Source organism: Chrysemys picta, chromosome 7, assembly GCF_011386835.1.
Source record: "Chrysemys picta bellii isolate R12L10 chromosome 7, ASM1138683v2, whole genome shotgun sequence".
Classification (NCBI taxonomy): Eukaryota; Metazoa; Chordata; order Testudines; family Emydidae; genus Chrysemys; species Chrysemys picta.
In genome coordinates, this window is record NC_088797.1 from 23,423,940 (window position 1) to 23,441,369 (window position 17,430).

Sequence of the window (17,430 nt, forward strand, 5' to 3'; positions counted from 1 at the left end):
TGAACATCCATCCTCCCTTGTTTATTTCAATTGGGTCTTGCCTACATATTTAAAAAAAAAAAAAAAAAAACCCATAACAGGACGACGCACAGGCTTTCAGGGGATGAAACCCTCTCAGCTGCACTGGGCTCCAGCCACTGCTTTATTTTAAACAGGCTCAGAACATTGCCAGCTTGAAAAACCTCACTTTTTATGACAAAAAAACAGTACAAAACTCCTTTGCTCGAGTTCCTTATTCCCCAAAATATAAAAGTATAAATTCAAGGGGGAATGGATTTATTTTAAAGCCGTCAGAAGAACAAAGATGCCTTTATTCTCTCTGGTCCCAACATTCAGATCTGCCATGAGCATGTCTGCACCCAGGCTGTCTGGCTAGTTGTACAGGGACAGTAAGGGCCCTCTTACACAGCAAAATACAGAGCGGAGACTGCTTTATAACCTGGTCTTGCCTTGCCTGTGTGGAAGGAACCCTGTTACAACCAAATCCAAATCTTGTTATACCATGGTCCCTTCCACGGCAGATGCTGATAGGCAAACAAGCCCTAAAAAAGACTAAGCCAAAAAAAGTTATTTGCAGGCATTTTCCATTTCAAATTTTCTCCCTTCCCCGATTTTGCTGACCAAAGAGCATCACTGGTTTGGCTCAGAGCATGTCCACTCAACAGCCTTTAATCTCAACTCACGTTTCTCCCCCCTCCCATCACTTCAACTCTGAAGTTATAGTGCATCAAGGATGTTGTCAATTTTGGTGACCAGCTCCTGGCGCTTGTTGGAATGCAGCTTCTCATTCTCAATGTACGTGTCCTTCTTAAGCTTGCCGGCCACCAACCGCTCTGCCTCAACAGACGATTTCAGAACCAGCTCCTTGACTTGACTGTCGAGCTTCTGAATCTCGCTCACCTTGTGGGAGTTCAGAATAAAGGAATATTAAAAAGGACTGAACACAAATAGCCCTATGACACGGCTAAGCAGAAAAGCTGGTAGAGCTGGGACCAAGGAAGGCACAGCACAGGACATAGAACAGCCTCTCCCACTGGCATGGCTATAAGTGAACATGGCATTTGGAGGGTTCCTCTCAGGGGGCCAGGGTGGGGGGAGGGCAGAGCAGGTTTAAATGGAACCTCAGAAGTCAGATACAAGCATTGAGATACTGAAAGTAAGAATTACACCTAATGTTTAATGATAAGTTAGAGACTTTTAAATCTAGGTCACCAGTACAAATCCAACTCAGGACTGTGGTGGCCAAAAGTAGTAGTTTTCCAGTAATTATTGTGGTTGCCAGGGCGAAGTGAGTTTGGTGGGTCTCAATCCCATTCACAGTGGGATCAGTACCCACAGCACAAAACCTGATCTCCCCACACCTCAAGATGGGTGGCTGCTTCAGGTCAGAGCTGAGGCATAAAGGTTGGAAATGGTAGCGTGTGCACTGTGCTGCCATGTTGTTGCAGAGAAAGGAATTCAGTCTACTGGGCTGTGACGGCAGCATCTTCCACCAGTGAGAAATTCACCGCGTGCACAAAAATAAAAGATTAACAAGTAAATGTTTTCAACTCTCTTGGTTTCATTTTACAATGAAACCAGTGAAGCAATGAGATGAGGCACTTTCTGTGCAAAAATCAGAGTCCCAGACATGGTCAGGCAAGACAGCAACTGGAGTAGCTGAACACCTGTCAGTGCTGTTCTCTTGTTATCCCAAAGAAGCCATGTAATATGAAGCAACAGCTTCCCAGGTGGATTCTGACAACAAACCCAGAAATAGCCCAGGACGCCCAAAATAACTTGTGTTACTGGCTTGGATAGTTTGAGAATATACAATCTGTTGGTATTTTTCAACTTAGAAGATCCACGTTCTCATTCCATTTGCTATTACTAGGAGTGTAATGATAAGATAGAAGCAGGATTGTATGTTACAACTGCATTAATAATGTGCCCATGCATCTGGTCTAGGGGAATCTTTCGGAGATAGTGAGTGCTAGTGGCAAGCAACTTTTTACCTCCACACATTTTATAGAGCAATAAAGCAAGAGTAAAACTACAGCAGAGCAAAAAAAATGAAACAAAAGACAATTAACTCCATCCCCTACATCTTTCTGACAAGAAGCAAGTAATTTTGGAGTGGATGAAAGAGAGAACAGGAGGCAGCAGTTAAGCTAAGCATCAGAAGACATCTAGAATGGAGGCAGAGTAGCTTACAAGGCTAGCAACAGAGCACAGCTAAGACAGGAGAGAGCTCTTACCTTATCACACATGTCAGAGCCTTCTGTCTTCAGCTTAGACTGCAGAGAGGCTACTTCATTGGTCAGGGCCTTATGCTCGGTCTCCAAGGTCTTCTTGCCACTGTTTAGAGTGGAGATGTCCCGTGACTGCTTGTACTTATTCACCGCTTCATCAAAGTGGCGGTACAGGCCCAGTCTCTTGTTCACCAAGGTGAGAACTTGCTCTGTTATGCAGGCCACCTTCATCCTAGCTTCAGCAGCTGGATCCTATAAGGGGTGACAAGGTACATAGACAAGCACATACAAAAAACTTAAATTGAGGCAATGCCTTTTTAGCCACACGTGCTATACAAAAGCATCACAGATCTTACACTTTACAATTTAAAACCAATACCTAAATAGGAATATTCCAATGGAAAAACATTTAGTGAGGGGAACTATTTCTACAGGCAATTTCCAACCATCAGGGGAATAAAACTTCCCCCTCAGTCACAAGGCTGCAACTTGCCATATAGTACCTTGGTGATGGAGAAGTCAAGCCTCACATAGAAGATCACTGTGAAGAACAAGATGTAAAAGGCTCCAACCACCAACAGCGGCTCCTGCAGCATCAGGATCTTGTTGAAGGTGTAGTGAACCTGCAAAATAGGATTCAGAGAATGTGATCAATGACTTGCCATTAGTCAAGGGAGAAACTTCAAGCACCTGAATGTTCCTAAAAACCAAGGAAGAATAGTTATGGCACACAGAATGGATCCAGCTCAGATAATGCAAACTGTGTAGTCAAGAACCTAGACTCATCTTCCAGCAGAGAGAACTTCACATAGTAACAGAAAAGCAAAGCCACACAATTTGCATGTCATTTTTCAGGAACTCCTCAGCCCCAGACCCAGCTATCGTTATGACTACAAAGGTGAGCGTGGAGGAGGCATGGCTGCTCATTTAAGTTATTCAAACAAAGGGGCCAAGCCTACCACAATGTCCTGGATGTGCTGCTCTACCAGGTTGTTCTTGTGCGCTACTATAACCGGGCGTCCAAATGTGTCCAGGTAGGTGTAGTGGAGCTCGTCAGTGGCTCGGTTGATTTCATATGGGCTGTCCACGTGAATATTCCTGCAGGAATAAACAGACACTCCCACATGATTCTAACATGTCTGAGATGGGATGGCTTAAGATTTGATTGGCCAGTTGTGGCCCAATGCAAACTACTCAATTGCACATTGAAAACAAGTTCACTGCAGTTTAAGAAGCAACTTATAATATGTGACAGACTGTGCTCCAAAGTGTCTTTTGTGCTCATGTCAGTCGGTGTGCTTTCATGGTGCTCTGTCCCCAAGAGCAGACAGGAGACTTGGCCATCAATGCACAGGTGAAGCATTTTCAGCAGTAACAGCACAAGAGCAGTGTCACTTACTTGGCACCTTCTGGCAGGATTATCTTTACTGTCAGAGAGTCTGCAACTTGCTCATCAAACACATGGTCAATGAACCTCATCTTCAGGGCATACTGGTCACCTGAGAGAAGGCAGAAAGGACAGAAAAAATTCTAGGTAGTTTAACAAAACAGGCTTCCATGGAAAGGTTTTTCTAATGTCTGTGAATCTCAGGATGCTGAAGGACGGGGGCCGTATGCACTCCTCAGCGGAGGATCATTTGGGTCGCCTGAAAATGGCAGTTTTTAACAAGAGGTCTAAGGATACAGGAAGAGGCACACGCAAGCTGGAAACTGGCTTGTTAGTTACAGAAGTAACAGCTAGCAATAAACGCTAAAAGGTTACAAGGGCCCTATACTGTACAAATGTCAGATTTTCAACACAGTAAGTCTGGCCTTTTGCTACCCCAATCCTGTGACACCCACCAAGGTTATAGAGATATTCATAGCTAGGCAGGTTGTAGCCAATGATGTAATGGGTCTTCCAACCCCCAAAGAGCGGGAAGCGGGGGCGGATCTCCATCTCCACAGAGTCATCCAGGATGAGAAGGTGGCTGGTAGAGATGTTTCCAATTTCATCTCGGTAATATACATCCTGAGCCGCAGCAGGAAGAATGGTCTGCATGGGAGAGAGAAGCAGCACTCAGTGCATTTGCTAGAGAAAGAGACTTTCCACTAGAATAAGCAAAGCAGTCACTGATGACACTTGGTTCAGCTTCAGTCAGGAATAGCACCACTTCTCGCAAGCAGCAACAAAATGATTTCTTGGCGGCAGCATGCGGCAAAATGGCGTCAATGTAAGTGATCAGCCACAATGTGCTCAGCAAAAGCTATTGCCCATATTCAGAGAAGTTATAGATGACAAAGCCCTATTGGATCATCCAGTCTATGGCCTTGAAGTCAACGTAACATTGTTCCCTACAGAACAATGTCAGTGGTACTTCATCCAGTCCAGTTTCCCAAACAATGAGGGACATGCCTACCACAATGTCCTGGATGTGATGCTCTACCACTTCCTTCAGGATTCTATTTCATATCCTATCTGATCAGCCTAAATTCCCATTTCATTCCATCCCATTGCTCCTAGTGGGCTGAGCTTGCGAATTCATACACTCAACTCAGTAACATTTCTGTCTGTATTGATGTCATGTGACAATTTTTGACCACTGCATGCAATCAATTCCAAAATTTCAGGGAATATTCTAGGCATCCATGGGCAGAACCCCACAGATTCTGGTGAAGAAAACCAGAAGGAAAATTGCGGACAGAGCTCCTAGCATCTGATCAGCAGAACAAGCAGCTACAACCAGCTCTGTAATTGTCAACAAATCAAGTAACTTGTTGATGGCAACCATTAACACGTTCCAGCATAACAATGGGGATAATAGTATGAGAGGAGGTGGATGGTGGAGCCCCTCCATGGGAGGTAAGGGGGGGGGAGTGGCAGGGTGGCACAGAGAACCCCTTTCATGAGGTTACCGGGAGTCCCTGAAATAGAAGGAGGTAGGAGGATGGCGTGATGATTTGGGGAATCTGTCTGTACAATCTGAGATCTGGTTGATGATGATATGAAGTTGTTACTATAAAAACTGCTGTATCACTGAATGCCTCTATGTAAATGTGGAATCTGCCATTGCTGACAGGGCTGAAAACACATCTCCAGACAATGGTTGGTCACTAGACCGTCAGTTGCTGCTTATTCAGGTGGAAACATCTGAAGGACAATGGGTTGGCTAAGGTTAGGGGAACTAGTTTTCTCCAACCCCTCAACAAGGTGTTTGGAGAGTGGAAAATTCCTATACAACACAAAGAGAGAGCAGAGGTGGCAAAGCAGGAGTTCAGAAGGACTCAAAGTGAAGGAGGGATGGGTCAGTTTAGCAGTGGGATCAACCAAGGTCAGAGAAAGCAAGCTGACCTGCCCCGGAGAGGGGCTCCGTGGTTCAGAAATTATGCCATAAGCTGCAGCAGAGGACCCTGGACACCCCCACAAGACCTTGATCCTAGCCCAAAGAATGCTCCAGAGTGGTGAGGAAACTGAGGAAAGGAAGTGCATGTAATGTGTATTGTTTTTGTATACATTTGAGTATTTCTTGTGCTATCAAGTAAAGAGCAATGGTATTTTACAATTCTGTGCAGTCTGTGTATATGTTATGTGATACACCTATCGTGTGTCCCTGAAGCGTTAACCCAGACTGTGGCAGGAGTTCTGGGAGAGGGTATGTTTAAGCTACAGGAAAGTCTGGGGGAAGAGGGGTCAGCACTAGCCCCAGGGGATAGGTAGCTGGACCGCAGGCTTACAGCTCTCAGGAGGGGTACTATACACAGGATTGGCACTCCAAAAGTGTGCCTAGAGACCCCAAGCTAGAGGCAGTGAATGACTCTTCAGACTCTGGAGGCTTAAAGCACACAGGGATTCAGAATTTGGATCCCTTCACAGCAGTCTGGTGTGTGACCAAGAAGGGGCGTTCAAGTGGCTCTCTGACAGGTAGTACACAAGCAGCTTGTGAGGAGAATGTAGGATGCACAGAACACTTAGTTTATGCAATAAGCCTACAGAAGCAACAAAGCGTGTGACACCTCCCCCGCTCCCCAGTTATATCTTCCTGTACTACCGTGAGTAATTCCTCTTTGGTAATGACATCTTGTAAATATTTGAAAGCTTTTTATGTTTCCCTCTTATCCCTTGTGCACTGTTGTCAAATAAGAGACAAAAGAAAGGGCAATAGGATTTTCTATTGGAAGGTGGTAAGAAAGAGGGCACAAAATGCAAACCTTAAAAGATTTGACAGAAGATATTCCACTGTCTGGCTGCCTTTGGTAGTCATATCTGGAGAAAGGCCCTTTGAGCACAGCTCCTGTGTGCTTTAAGTCAACAGTCTCTTCTACAGCAATATTTCCCCAGTGAGACACTTCAATGACCCGTACCATACTGGTAATGGTCAGGAATGGGTTGTTATTTTCATAGTGTACCTTAAGGATGTCCTGAGAAGGAAAGAAAATAAGATATAAATCCCAGACAAGGAAGTAACAAACCCGGGGGGGATTCCCCCTCCATCAAATCCCAGAGTGAATCATTCCATTATAGTGGCGGCCATTAGCAATGGCCATCCCTGGACCCCCTTTTTTGATTTAGAACAGCTGGTCATACAATACAGGGTGTAAAATGCACACAGCTCAAAACTAACACACCTAAACTGAAGCTCAGCTCTGACACTTTGGAGATATCAATTAAAGCACTTTAGCAACATTTCAGTATCTGTTCCAGCTGTTTTAATTGGTCAAGTGAAAGCAGCTGAATGGATATGCTACATTTCACAAGTGACTGCTCACAACCAGGAAAGTTAACATGGGCAGATAGGAAGCCCCTAGATACTGAGATGTCCCCTGCCATTAATACAACTGACTGCAGGTAGCAGGATTCACTGAGCTAACTGATGGATGCTTTGGACTGGAGAGAATCAGGATCCCAGAGCAAAGCAGTTCTCATACAGACCAGTAACAATTAGACAACTTGGACAGGGGGATATCTCCTATCAGTACCCCAAAATAAACAAGACCATCTGACCCATATGTTCCAAGGTGCCATTCCTTTGAGCCCACACCATCATGAGAGTAACTGAGTTTCTGACAAATCCCACTGGAACAACTGGTGATGGGTGGGTGAAACTTGACAGGAAAAACAGCCAGATGTTCAGGTGCTTGGCTTAACACTTAAGTGGTGCTAAATCAAACTCTGAATCTTGCAGCGAGGATGCGGATACTGCATATTAAGGACAATATGTACAAAGTAACTAGGTTGTATATCAACAGAGTCTCTTCTCCATACTACCCCATGAGCTTCCTTAAATAGTATACACTCAGAGTAGCAGGTGTTTGCCCCTCAGCATGTTACTACAACTATTTCCTTTTAATTTTTTTGGATTGAATTGAGTGTTGCTGAATTGACACCCTCAAGTCCTCTCTGTGTACTCAGAGCAGGTATAGCAAAGGCAGCTGCAGTTCAAACTCTTCCCCCTACCATCCCATGACATCCATGCCCTGGAGAGAGACCCCTCTCTCCAAGGGTTTCTCATTGGCAGTCTCAGCAGAGAGGCAAGTCCAGGGGCAATTAATGCCAACTGTGGTGGCTTTGTGATACTGACACTTACCCATTAGGAACTGGACTGAGAAATATCAACTTAATTCACATAATACACCAGTTTTCAGACACTTGCCACCATCCTAATCTGTGACTTAAAGGCAAATGCCTCTATATCCCATTCAACTTCTTGAGCCATAATTGACATATTTATGTGTTGCACTTTGCAGGACAACGGCCTACAATTTATTTTCAAGAGCCTTTCAGACAGGGTTTCACTAGCCACAAGAGTTTACCTGGCTATATGGTGGGATGTCCTTGAAGGGCCCATATTCAATCATGTCCTCTGACCGGGTGGGATTGCCCAGCTTGGTGTAGTTCTCTACGTTCCTGGAGGCCAGTTTCACACGCGTAGTTTGGGTCTTCGTTGAGTATGGCGAGTAGAAATAATGATTCCCTTCAAAGACCACAAACTGTTTCTCTGCCTGTGTGATGTGCGTGGGGTACGGCTGCAGGACATGCGTGAAAACTGTTTCGATGGATAAACGGATTTTGGCACCTGGCGCCAGAGGCGATGGCAACTTCACGGTGAAGAATTTGCCACTGAAAGGGAGAACCGCAGGAAAGGTATAAACACCAAGATCTCCACTGGCCTGATGCACCCTCTTAAGCCCCTGCAACACACACTGGTGCAAAGGGGAACCTGGAAGTTTTCTATTTGCTGTTAAAGGGCTCCCTCCAGCAAAACTGGGAGTGCTGTACAAAGGCCTTGCAGGATCAGGCCTAAAGTAGATTTCTGCCAGTAGCCTGGTGCTTGTTCCTCAGGAGGAGATTTCTGTTGTACTGTGTGGGTACATTTACATATAAATGGTGACAGGGCCGTCTATAATTGGGTATCATTTGGCACAGGCCTGAATGGATACTCCAAGGGAATCAAGCCAACATACCATCTGTGTGATGTTTTTGGGGTAGAGATACTGGTGTGTTCCTTTCACCATTTCTTTACAGCTGCACTTCACTGTGGATTTTCCATTATTCTCTCGGTGGAGAGAATAATCTAAAATGGAGCATGGGCAATGATCTGACAGGAAAACAAGCATCCTAAGTTCCTACTCCTAGGAGTCTGTTACCTCTCAAGTCAGCACTACTTGTTCTCCCATTGGACTGAAGCTGAATAAGGATTAGGGTGACCAGACAGCAAAGTGAAAAATTGGTACTGGGGGTGAGGGGTAATAGGAACCTAAATAAGAAAAAGACCCAAAAATCGGGACTATCCCTATAAAATCGGGATATCTGGTCACCCTAATAAGGATGTCCATGGCCAGGGACCCAGCAGGGGTATCCTGCAGACAGTGAATTTTGGAGGTGTGGGACTACAGAAAACAACTTTTCACCTAATCCACAGCAGAGTTCTCTTGCAGGCTTCAAAGAAACAGATACCTCCACAGCAGGTTCACAGCACCTAGCAAGAGCTGCTGCCCAGACAATGGAAGAAGAGTAGCTAACAGCCCCATTGGATGGTCCTTGGCAGTTGCAGGAAGGGAGCAGTCTCTAACTCACTGGTGATGCAGCCCTCCAGCTGGATTAGTTAGGGCACCTGCAGCCAGTCATAGCTACGAAGTGGGCACTGATCTGCCTTGATAATTCAGCGTTTCACTCCATAGCTACCAACCTCTTGAGATCACCAGCAACTAGTGCTGAACCAGTTTAAAAAGCTCACCTTATTTAATAGCTAACATGCACAGCCTCTGAAAGAGCCTTGCACTACAAATTTCTGCTCTCCCAAGCATGGTGTAAATATGGGATACTTCCCCAAGTGTGGCAGATGTGGAGCCTCTGGCTAGAAAGAGTGCTCTATCTCTGGGTTAGGGGCTACAGGCCCATTTTAAGCTGCAGAATCTAACACCCTGCAGCAAAAATATGGTTCAGTATTGCAGCGTAAACAGAGCCAAACCAAATTTGTAACTGTATGTGATGGGCAGTACAGACCCTTAAGGGGCCCATGTGGTTCTAATGCATCTCCACCCCAGTTTCCCTAATAGTTGCCAGGGAGGTGGCAACAGATGTTCTGACAGGAGGGTTTCATAAGATGTTAGGGTCCAGGGGGAGTTCCCTACATAGCACAGGGGAGCTGAGGAAGACACCTGTACTGCATCCCTAAAGAGAGAGCAGTCTCTAGGAGGAGAGGCTGCCAGACAGACTTCTTCATTTCCCCAGGAAACTGAGGGCAACTACTTTTGCTGACCTGGGAATCAGAGCCTACAGTGTAGGACATCTGGTTCATTTGAGTAGCCAGCACACAGACCTAGAATTACATGCAGGACCTCCCAGAGGAGGAGGGGATTTTTTGTTTTATTTAAGCAGAGGAGCTCCTGGAGCTTGCGGTTGGGACTGGAACTGGGGTTCTGTCATTATGTGTTACCTGTATTCTCAAATTGTGCTACAGGCTGTGGTGTGAAAGGTAAGATGGGTCAGGCTGTGGTGTGAAACGTAAGATGAGCCTCTGAAAGAATAAAGGACACCCAACCAATCAAGATTGTTGTAGGGGCTGCATGATGAAATATTTAAGTCCTGAACTTGTTCTTTAGATTCACATCTCTCTTGATTCTGCTATTACTCGACTGGGGAGGTCCAATTTGAATGAGTAAGATACAAATACTGGTCCCTGACAGAACTGCTCCCTGTTATTTGGTATTACAGGTTAAGACTCACCTTTTACCTTTCACCTTAGTCTCCCGCACCTCCAGGGTGTTCTCCTCCTCTTCCTCCCCTTTCACCTGTTCCAAAACAAAACATTACAGCCTGATCACCATGTCACCATTTAGGCTTCCCATGTGAAGCAGCTGAATTTATCAGGTCAAATACTACACCATTCCTATTCATTTCTTAATGGAGGACACACAACGCATACTAGTTGACAAAAAAATTGTTTATTAAAAACCCAATATCTATTAGCTTCACAATCATTAGTACTGGCCAACTCAACAAATTGTGGTCTGTATCCAAGAATAGAAACTGGAGGCTCCTGTTGAACTTTTTGAAGCTTTTGCCAGTGTCCTAGGCAGATTCCCAAGCTAGCAAAGGCATGGACCTGAGTCTGTCAATGGCCAACCCTACTCCTCCAGCAGGCCCTTTTACAGAGCTTCTCTCACTGGAGCTCCTAGGAGAGTGGCCACCAAATGAAAAAGCAAAGACTGGCACAACCGTCTCATTCTGTTGTCATCAGAAAGCAGCACCTGCACAGCTACTCTCTCAAACCTCTTGAGGAAAAGAGTTTTGGATTGATAGCCCTAGAATTGGAGAGTCAAGTCTTCTAAGCATCCATAGAACAAATGCAGCCTGAAAGATGAAAGCTTTCCCCATGCATCTGTGGGTCCTGCTCCAACATGTATCCATACTGCTCTGGAAAGACCACATTTAGATGTGGTAAATGAGACACACCGATTAGCATCATTCTCCATATCTCATTCCCTTTTGAGACACTATAAGCAAGGTTACCCAGCCTCCTTGTTTCACAGTCATCATAATGGCCTTTTAGTAGCTTAATTATTTGTAGAGCACCAGCAGCATGCTAGGAACTTTATAGACATCTGATGGTGATAACCCTCAGTCACTACCAAACTGAGCTGACTTTGAACAGGGGACCTAGAAGTGAAAGTCTCTGTATCCTACCACCACTTGAGTGCTATCAAAAGCAGCACACAGACTACGCATGCAAAAGCCTTTGTTTCAGTACCACATTAACACAATGTGGACCAAAGTCTGCTCTGTTACACCAGCATAAGCCTGGAGTAACCCTTCTGAAGTTGATCCAGATTTATGCTGGCATAGAATAATGATTTATTCTTCGTACTGCAATGGTGCCTGAAAAGCTCTACTCATAGAAGCAGTTGCTGTCCAAGTGTGTACAGCTCAAGAACCTGAAAGCAAAATTTAGATCAAAGCAGAACTTGATCGTTTGTGTTTTGGTGGAGTTCTATTGATAATCTCTACTACTACTTTAAATCCCAACTGTATTTTTAAAGGATTAGGCTATTATTCTAATACTTTGCCCTTTTATAGGATACACCAGGAAAATTCAAAGGCTTAAGACTTACATCTCAAGTTCTGAGGTAGGGCAGCATTATTTATCCTTTATGGTAGGGGAAAATGAGGCAGAGTGGTGAAGTGACTTTGCCCAGGGTGATACAGTAAGTCAGTTGCAGAGCTGGAATCAAAGCCCAAAAATCCTAGCTCCCAGCTCCTTGAACTAACAACTGCTTTTCGGAATCATTCACCACTAAATACTGTAAGTGGTTCAAGTGCTTGAAAAAGGTTATGAGTGGATGAAAGGGTTGGGCAGCCATCTGACAGTTGCCCATTCAGACTCAGGGCCCAGCTTGAATTTACATCTTTCACTCTCCCGTTTATATGGATCTCCTTCTAAACTTCAAGCCACACCAAGCTGAATCCATACAACTGCAAGGCTATGAATGTTAACTGTCAAATCACTAACCCACCTACCCAGGGCATAACAAAACCACCCTTTGCCCATGCCACAAATAAAAACTTAAATCTACGCTATAAGAGCAGGTGGGGTCCCTACTACTAAAGGCATCCAGAACGTGCAGTGAAATAATAAGGTTTAAGAAGCTGGATAGATCTCATGCAAGTGGCCTGCAGCAGCCAGCATTATGCCTTAGGGAACACCCATGGGGAGGTTTCTACTAAGACACCTCTTGGATTTCTCCATCTCCCCCCACGGTGCGGTTAGTGGTTGCACTGCAGCGGCTGAGGCACTTATGCTTACGTGTCAGTATCTGCCAGGCAGGGAAGTGGCTGTCACTGCACCATCAGCCCAGAGTCAAAGGCAGGAGAAAAAACAACGGCCACCAGCGGGGAAAGAAATAAGCACGCGGCTGGGGCAGCCAGCTCTGCCCAGGCGCTGCCCTAGCTTGGCAGGACGGCCCGCAAGGCCGCTCGCACGCCCCGGAGGTGTCCATGCCTGCGATGAGTGACCTTTGGTTCCCCAGCACCGAACCGCTCACACATGGGGGGGGGGGGGGCGTGCAGGGGTAGGGGCCGCCCCCCGCCGCAGGGGCACCGCCGTGCGCAGGGGGGTCCCGCCACGCAGAGGCCGCGCCGCAGAACGGGCCAGGCCGAGGGTCACTGGGGGGAAGGGGACGGGACCCTGCGGAGGAGCGGGCGAAGCACAACCCTGGCGCCCTGCCACGCGGGCCGGGGAGCGCACTCACCTGCACCCCGAGGTAGGCCAGGTGGCTCTCCAGGCCGGGGTCCAGCGCCAGCAGGAAGGAGCTAGCGGCCCCGGAGCCCCCCGCCGGGTTGGCCAGGCTCAGCTCGGCCGTCACCTTGGCCAGGTGGGTGCTGAGATCCACCGTCCGCTTCACCTCCTCATTGAGCAGCTCCGGGGCCGCCAGGGCGCAGCCCAGGCAGAGAAGCAGGCGGCAGGCGAGGCCCTCCATGGCCGGCCAGGCAGCGGATGAAACCGGATGGACTCACACAGTTAGCGGCGGGGGCCCTCATCCATCGGGGAGGGCACAAGATGGCAGCGCCCAGGCCGAGGGAGGGACAAGATGGCGGCGCCCACCAATGGACCAGAGCACAAGATGGCGGCGCGCATAACATCAAGGACCGTCACGCTCTGCGACTAAGGGGGCTACGCGGATGCCTAACTAAAAATGCGATGGCCAAGGACAGCGCTGAGCATGCCAATTCTCCTGTAGGATCAGAATCCTAAGTTAGTGAGAGTTCAGACCTCGTTGCAGAGAGCAGAGATTGTCCATATATTGTGCCAGGGGTGGATATTGAGTCTGTTCTTCATAGCTTCCTCCTGGACCCTAGATAGATTTGGGCAGAGCCCGGCCATGAAGCTTACAGCAAGGCCAACCCTCAGAAACCACAGAACAGGCTCCCGTATCATGAGAGTTCATTCAAACAATAAATGTGGGTATTTCCCCCTTTACCATCTAGTTTCTGAGCCACCTTTAGGGTGCATTGGGGTCAAGCTTTTCAACCATGAGGGTCAGAGACTTTTTTCAGAGTAGCAGCCGTGTTAGTCTGTATCTGCAAAAAGAAGAACAGGAGTACTTGTGGCACCTTAGAGACTAACAAATTTATTAGAGCATAAGCTTTCGTGGACTACAGCCCACTTCTTCGGATGCATAGACTTTTTTAAAATTGAAAGATGAGCCTCTCATCATCATGACTCCAAGAGCTGGGGCTTTAAGAAAACCACCAAATATCATAAGAAGCATGATAACACCATAAGAACTGGCAATGCTGCAGCTAATGGTTAGTGATATTGAGAGCAAATTAATTAGTTGGGCCCAAAAATAATAAGTTTGGCTTAAAAATAATGAGATTTTTAAAAGATGTTTGTTTTCTGGTTTCCGAGCTATTTTGGATGCTGTTGGGTCATGTTTTCAAGTTTTTTTCTCTGTGATCATGGAAGCTAGAAACTTGGAAGAACAAGAAGAAAAAGACAGCTGAGATTCTCATGTAATGACAGGATTCCAGGAGCTGGGGCTTCATGAAAAGCACCAAATAATGCAGGCCTTGTAATAATATTGTGAAAGTTGACAAAAAGCTAAAATAGAGTACCTAATCACAGACTGGTTTCAGAGTAGCAGCCGTGTTAGTCTGTATCCGCTCTAATGCTCTAATAAATTTGTTAGTCTCTAAGGTGCCACAAGTACTCCTGTTCTAATCACAGACTGTTGAGCCCAGCTGGAGAGCTGAGACAACTCCAGGGCCTTTGCCAGATTTTGGCTGGAAACTGTCCACAGAGATTTGACCCTTAAACAGCCATGAAGCCATAAGCATTGTGTTTTCGGGCTGAAGGGGAAAATGGGCTGTTATGTTTTCCAGGAGTCAGGGAAGATGTGTTTTGGGGCTGGTGCAGGAAATCGGGTGTTGTATTCTGTGGCTATCAGGGAGGGCAGGGAATGGAGAGGGGTGTTGAAGGTGTGTTTTGAGGGCTCTGAGTAGGGGTTTTAGTTGTTGGGTGTGGATATGATTATGATGCTCTTTACGTGGAGTTCTGGTGCTTGTTTCATTGTCTCTTCCATTCTGAATTTATGAGCTATATATGTTGAGAGTTGCCTTGTTTGTTTGCCATCTGACATTTTGTTTATCCAGGAGAAGGAGAGTAACAAAGGAAAGTTAAGAACATCATATTTTGATTCAGTTTAAAAAGGGAGCAAAATCACCTAGTGCTTAAAAAAGAAGCCAATAACTTAATCAATGGTGAAATAAAGCTGAAGTTTGAAAGATCCAAGACAGCCAAAGACATAGTAACCACAACTGACCTAACCCAGGCAAAGAGAAGTTCTAGCAGTAAAAGCACCTAAAATAGGTAATGGCAAGAATCTGGCATTTTTTACTGTGATTGCAGGATTGGGGCCTTAGACTGCAATTTCTTTGGAGCAACAATCATCTTTTTATACTATTTGTACAGCACTTACACAATGGGGCTCCTACGTGCTACCATAATACAAATAATAAATCCTAATTTCTCTGAGCTGAGACTGCAAAATATGAGAAGGGTGTTAGCTAAAGATAGTCCTAAACTGCAATGTTTGGATCTAGAAGCAAACTCTTCCAAAGTTTGGGGGAGATTAGATCAGATCCAGGATTCCAGGTGAGGCCTTTTCTAGTACAGAATAGGAGGGAGAGCCTTTTTTAATTCTCTGCCCCCTCCCTTCTTGCCAAACATGCTACCTCAGTATTTTTCCTTTATTTTGATATTCGTGCTGTTGAAACTTGTAAGATTGACAGCTCTGGATACTGAATACATTGAACACCAGAACAAGTATAGGATGGGCCAGCTTCCCTCACCCAGCCCCGCCAATGTGCCTCAGACATGCAGCCTGGACAGACCACACCTGCCTCACTGTGTCTGTGGTGACGTTTCTGGACAATACCAGCAACAAAAATGTAACATAATTTGAGTTGGTCTCATGTGCAGTCTAAGGCTCCCCTCTTGTGCTCTGGGGAGCAGGCAAGATAAGGAAATACACAAGGTTCCCTAAACAGTTCAGATGAGTTGTGCTTACCATGCCCCTGTTCTCCAGAGCCATCTGAGAGCAGTAATTTTGTAAATGGGAAATCCTTCATGCTTTGAGAAACCGAGAACAGAGCAGGCGGAAATGTGATGTATGGGATCCAAAACAAAGTTGCTGCTGGGTCTAATTTAAGGCCTGTCAGCCTGGCTGATGTTCTTGGGAGTTGTGGCTGATTTATGGTGATATTGTATGCGTGCAGTTTATTTTCTTCTGAAAGTTAATCTTCTCAAGATTCTCGTTTCACCTTTCTGGTCCTCAGCCTGAATCTGTTTTTTGCCTCCATTTCAACAGAAATAAATCCACTCTTAACTGTGGCTTCAGTGACTCTTCACACACCCAGCTCCAGTCACTATCCGACCCGGCTTCCCAGGAACAATTCATCCTTGCAGCATAGGACCTTCTGTGCATATTAGAGATGGGTGGGCCCAAACAAAACCCCATCTTTAATCTTTGGATCCAGAGCCAAAGTTCTCTCTCTTGAACGGGCACAACCCAAACCCCAGATCTACTCTACTGAATTTGAACGGGGAGTACTTGTGGCACCTTAGAGACTAACAAATTTATTTGAGCATAAGCTTTCATGGGCTAAAACAGCCCACGAAAGCTTATGCTCAAATAAATTTGTTAGTCTCTAAGGTGCCACAAGTACTCCTGTTCTTTTTGCTGATACAGACTAACACAGCTACCACTCTGAAACCTATCTACTGAATTTGTATCAGAGGGGTAATGGTGTTAGTCTGTATCCACAAAAACAATGAGGAGTCTGGTGGCACCTTAAAGACTAACAGATTTATTTGGGCATAAGCTTTCGTGGGTAAAAAAACCCACTTCTTGAAGAAATGGGTTTCTTATCCACGAAAGCTTATGCCCAATAAATCTATTAGTCTTTAAGGTGCCACCGGACTCCTCATCTACTGAATTTGGAGATTCAAATTCTGAATCCAAATTTGAACTACCCCAAAGTCTGGTGTGTTCAGAATCAGATGTTACATACCATAGCTTCAAGGTGCAACTCAGATCTGACTCCATTGTTCGGATCCAGGCCTTTGTCCCATCTCTAATTTAAATCACCAAGTCACACTTTAATATTAGTATTAATGCTGCCTCTGATGCAAATTAAAAAGATTTAAATCTTGCCAATATGGGCCTAATTCATTCTTAGTGTGACTGTGTTGTTTTCAGGGATCTTGCATCAAGGATCAGTTTGGCCCTGTAGGCCCAATTCACCGGTGCACCTGACACCCTTCTGGCATTGCAACCTCTTGCACAGATGTAAATTAATACACAAGGTGCAGGGCATCAGAGAATGAGGCCCCCCTGTTTACTCACTGTGTCTGTGAGTAGTTTACATACTGCACTTGCACAGGAAGGGAGAGGCTGGTTTTTAAAAATAAAAAATATTATAGGTCATTTGCCGAATAGTGCATCAGATAATTGCTAGAGCATGTTTGCATAATTGCAGATTTCTCAGCCTTACTATCCCTGATCAGACACTGCCCTGCTTCTGCCTCTTTCTTTCTTGTACTATGGGAGTCACCTTAAAATCATCTGTTTTGGATTATTATTTATTAAATAAAGCCAAGGAGCAAAGAAAAGAGTCCCAGCGGGTGTGCTGAGAATAGGCACTGAATGGGAGGTTAGT

The 17,430-nt window shown here is 45.6% G+C and overlaps 1 protein-coding gene and 1 long non-coding RNA gene across 2 annotated transcripts in view; one reads left to right on the top strand and one right to left on the bottom strand.

Moving 5' to 3' along the window:
• On the bottom strand, window positions 1-13,367 carry RPN1 (ribophorin I). The gene is made up of 10 exons (XM_005288382.5): window positions 12,960-13,367; window positions 10,438-10,502; window positions 8,022-8,328; window positions 6,420-6,629; window positions 4,074-4,266; window positions 3,631-3,730; window positions 3,191-3,329; window positions 2,735-2,854; window positions 2,238-2,483; window positions 1-900 (listed from the first exon to the last, which is right to left on the bottom strand). The coding sequence occupies exons 1-10, from the start codon at window positions 13,185-13,187 to the stop codon at window positions 718-720; spliced, it is 1,791 nt and encodes a 596-aa protein (XP_005288439.2). The 5' UTR covers window positions 13,188-13,367; the 3' UTR covers window positions 1-717.
• Window positions 13,357-17,430, top strand: part of LOC135972555 (uncharacterized) — a 19,021-nt gene continuing 14,947 nt past the window's right edge. Inside the window, exon 1 of the long non-coding RNA XR_010589051.1 lies at window positions 13,357-13,668. This is a non-coding gene — a long non-coding RNA (uncharacterized LOC135972555). The remainder of the gene's footprint in view (window positions 13,669-17,430) is intronic.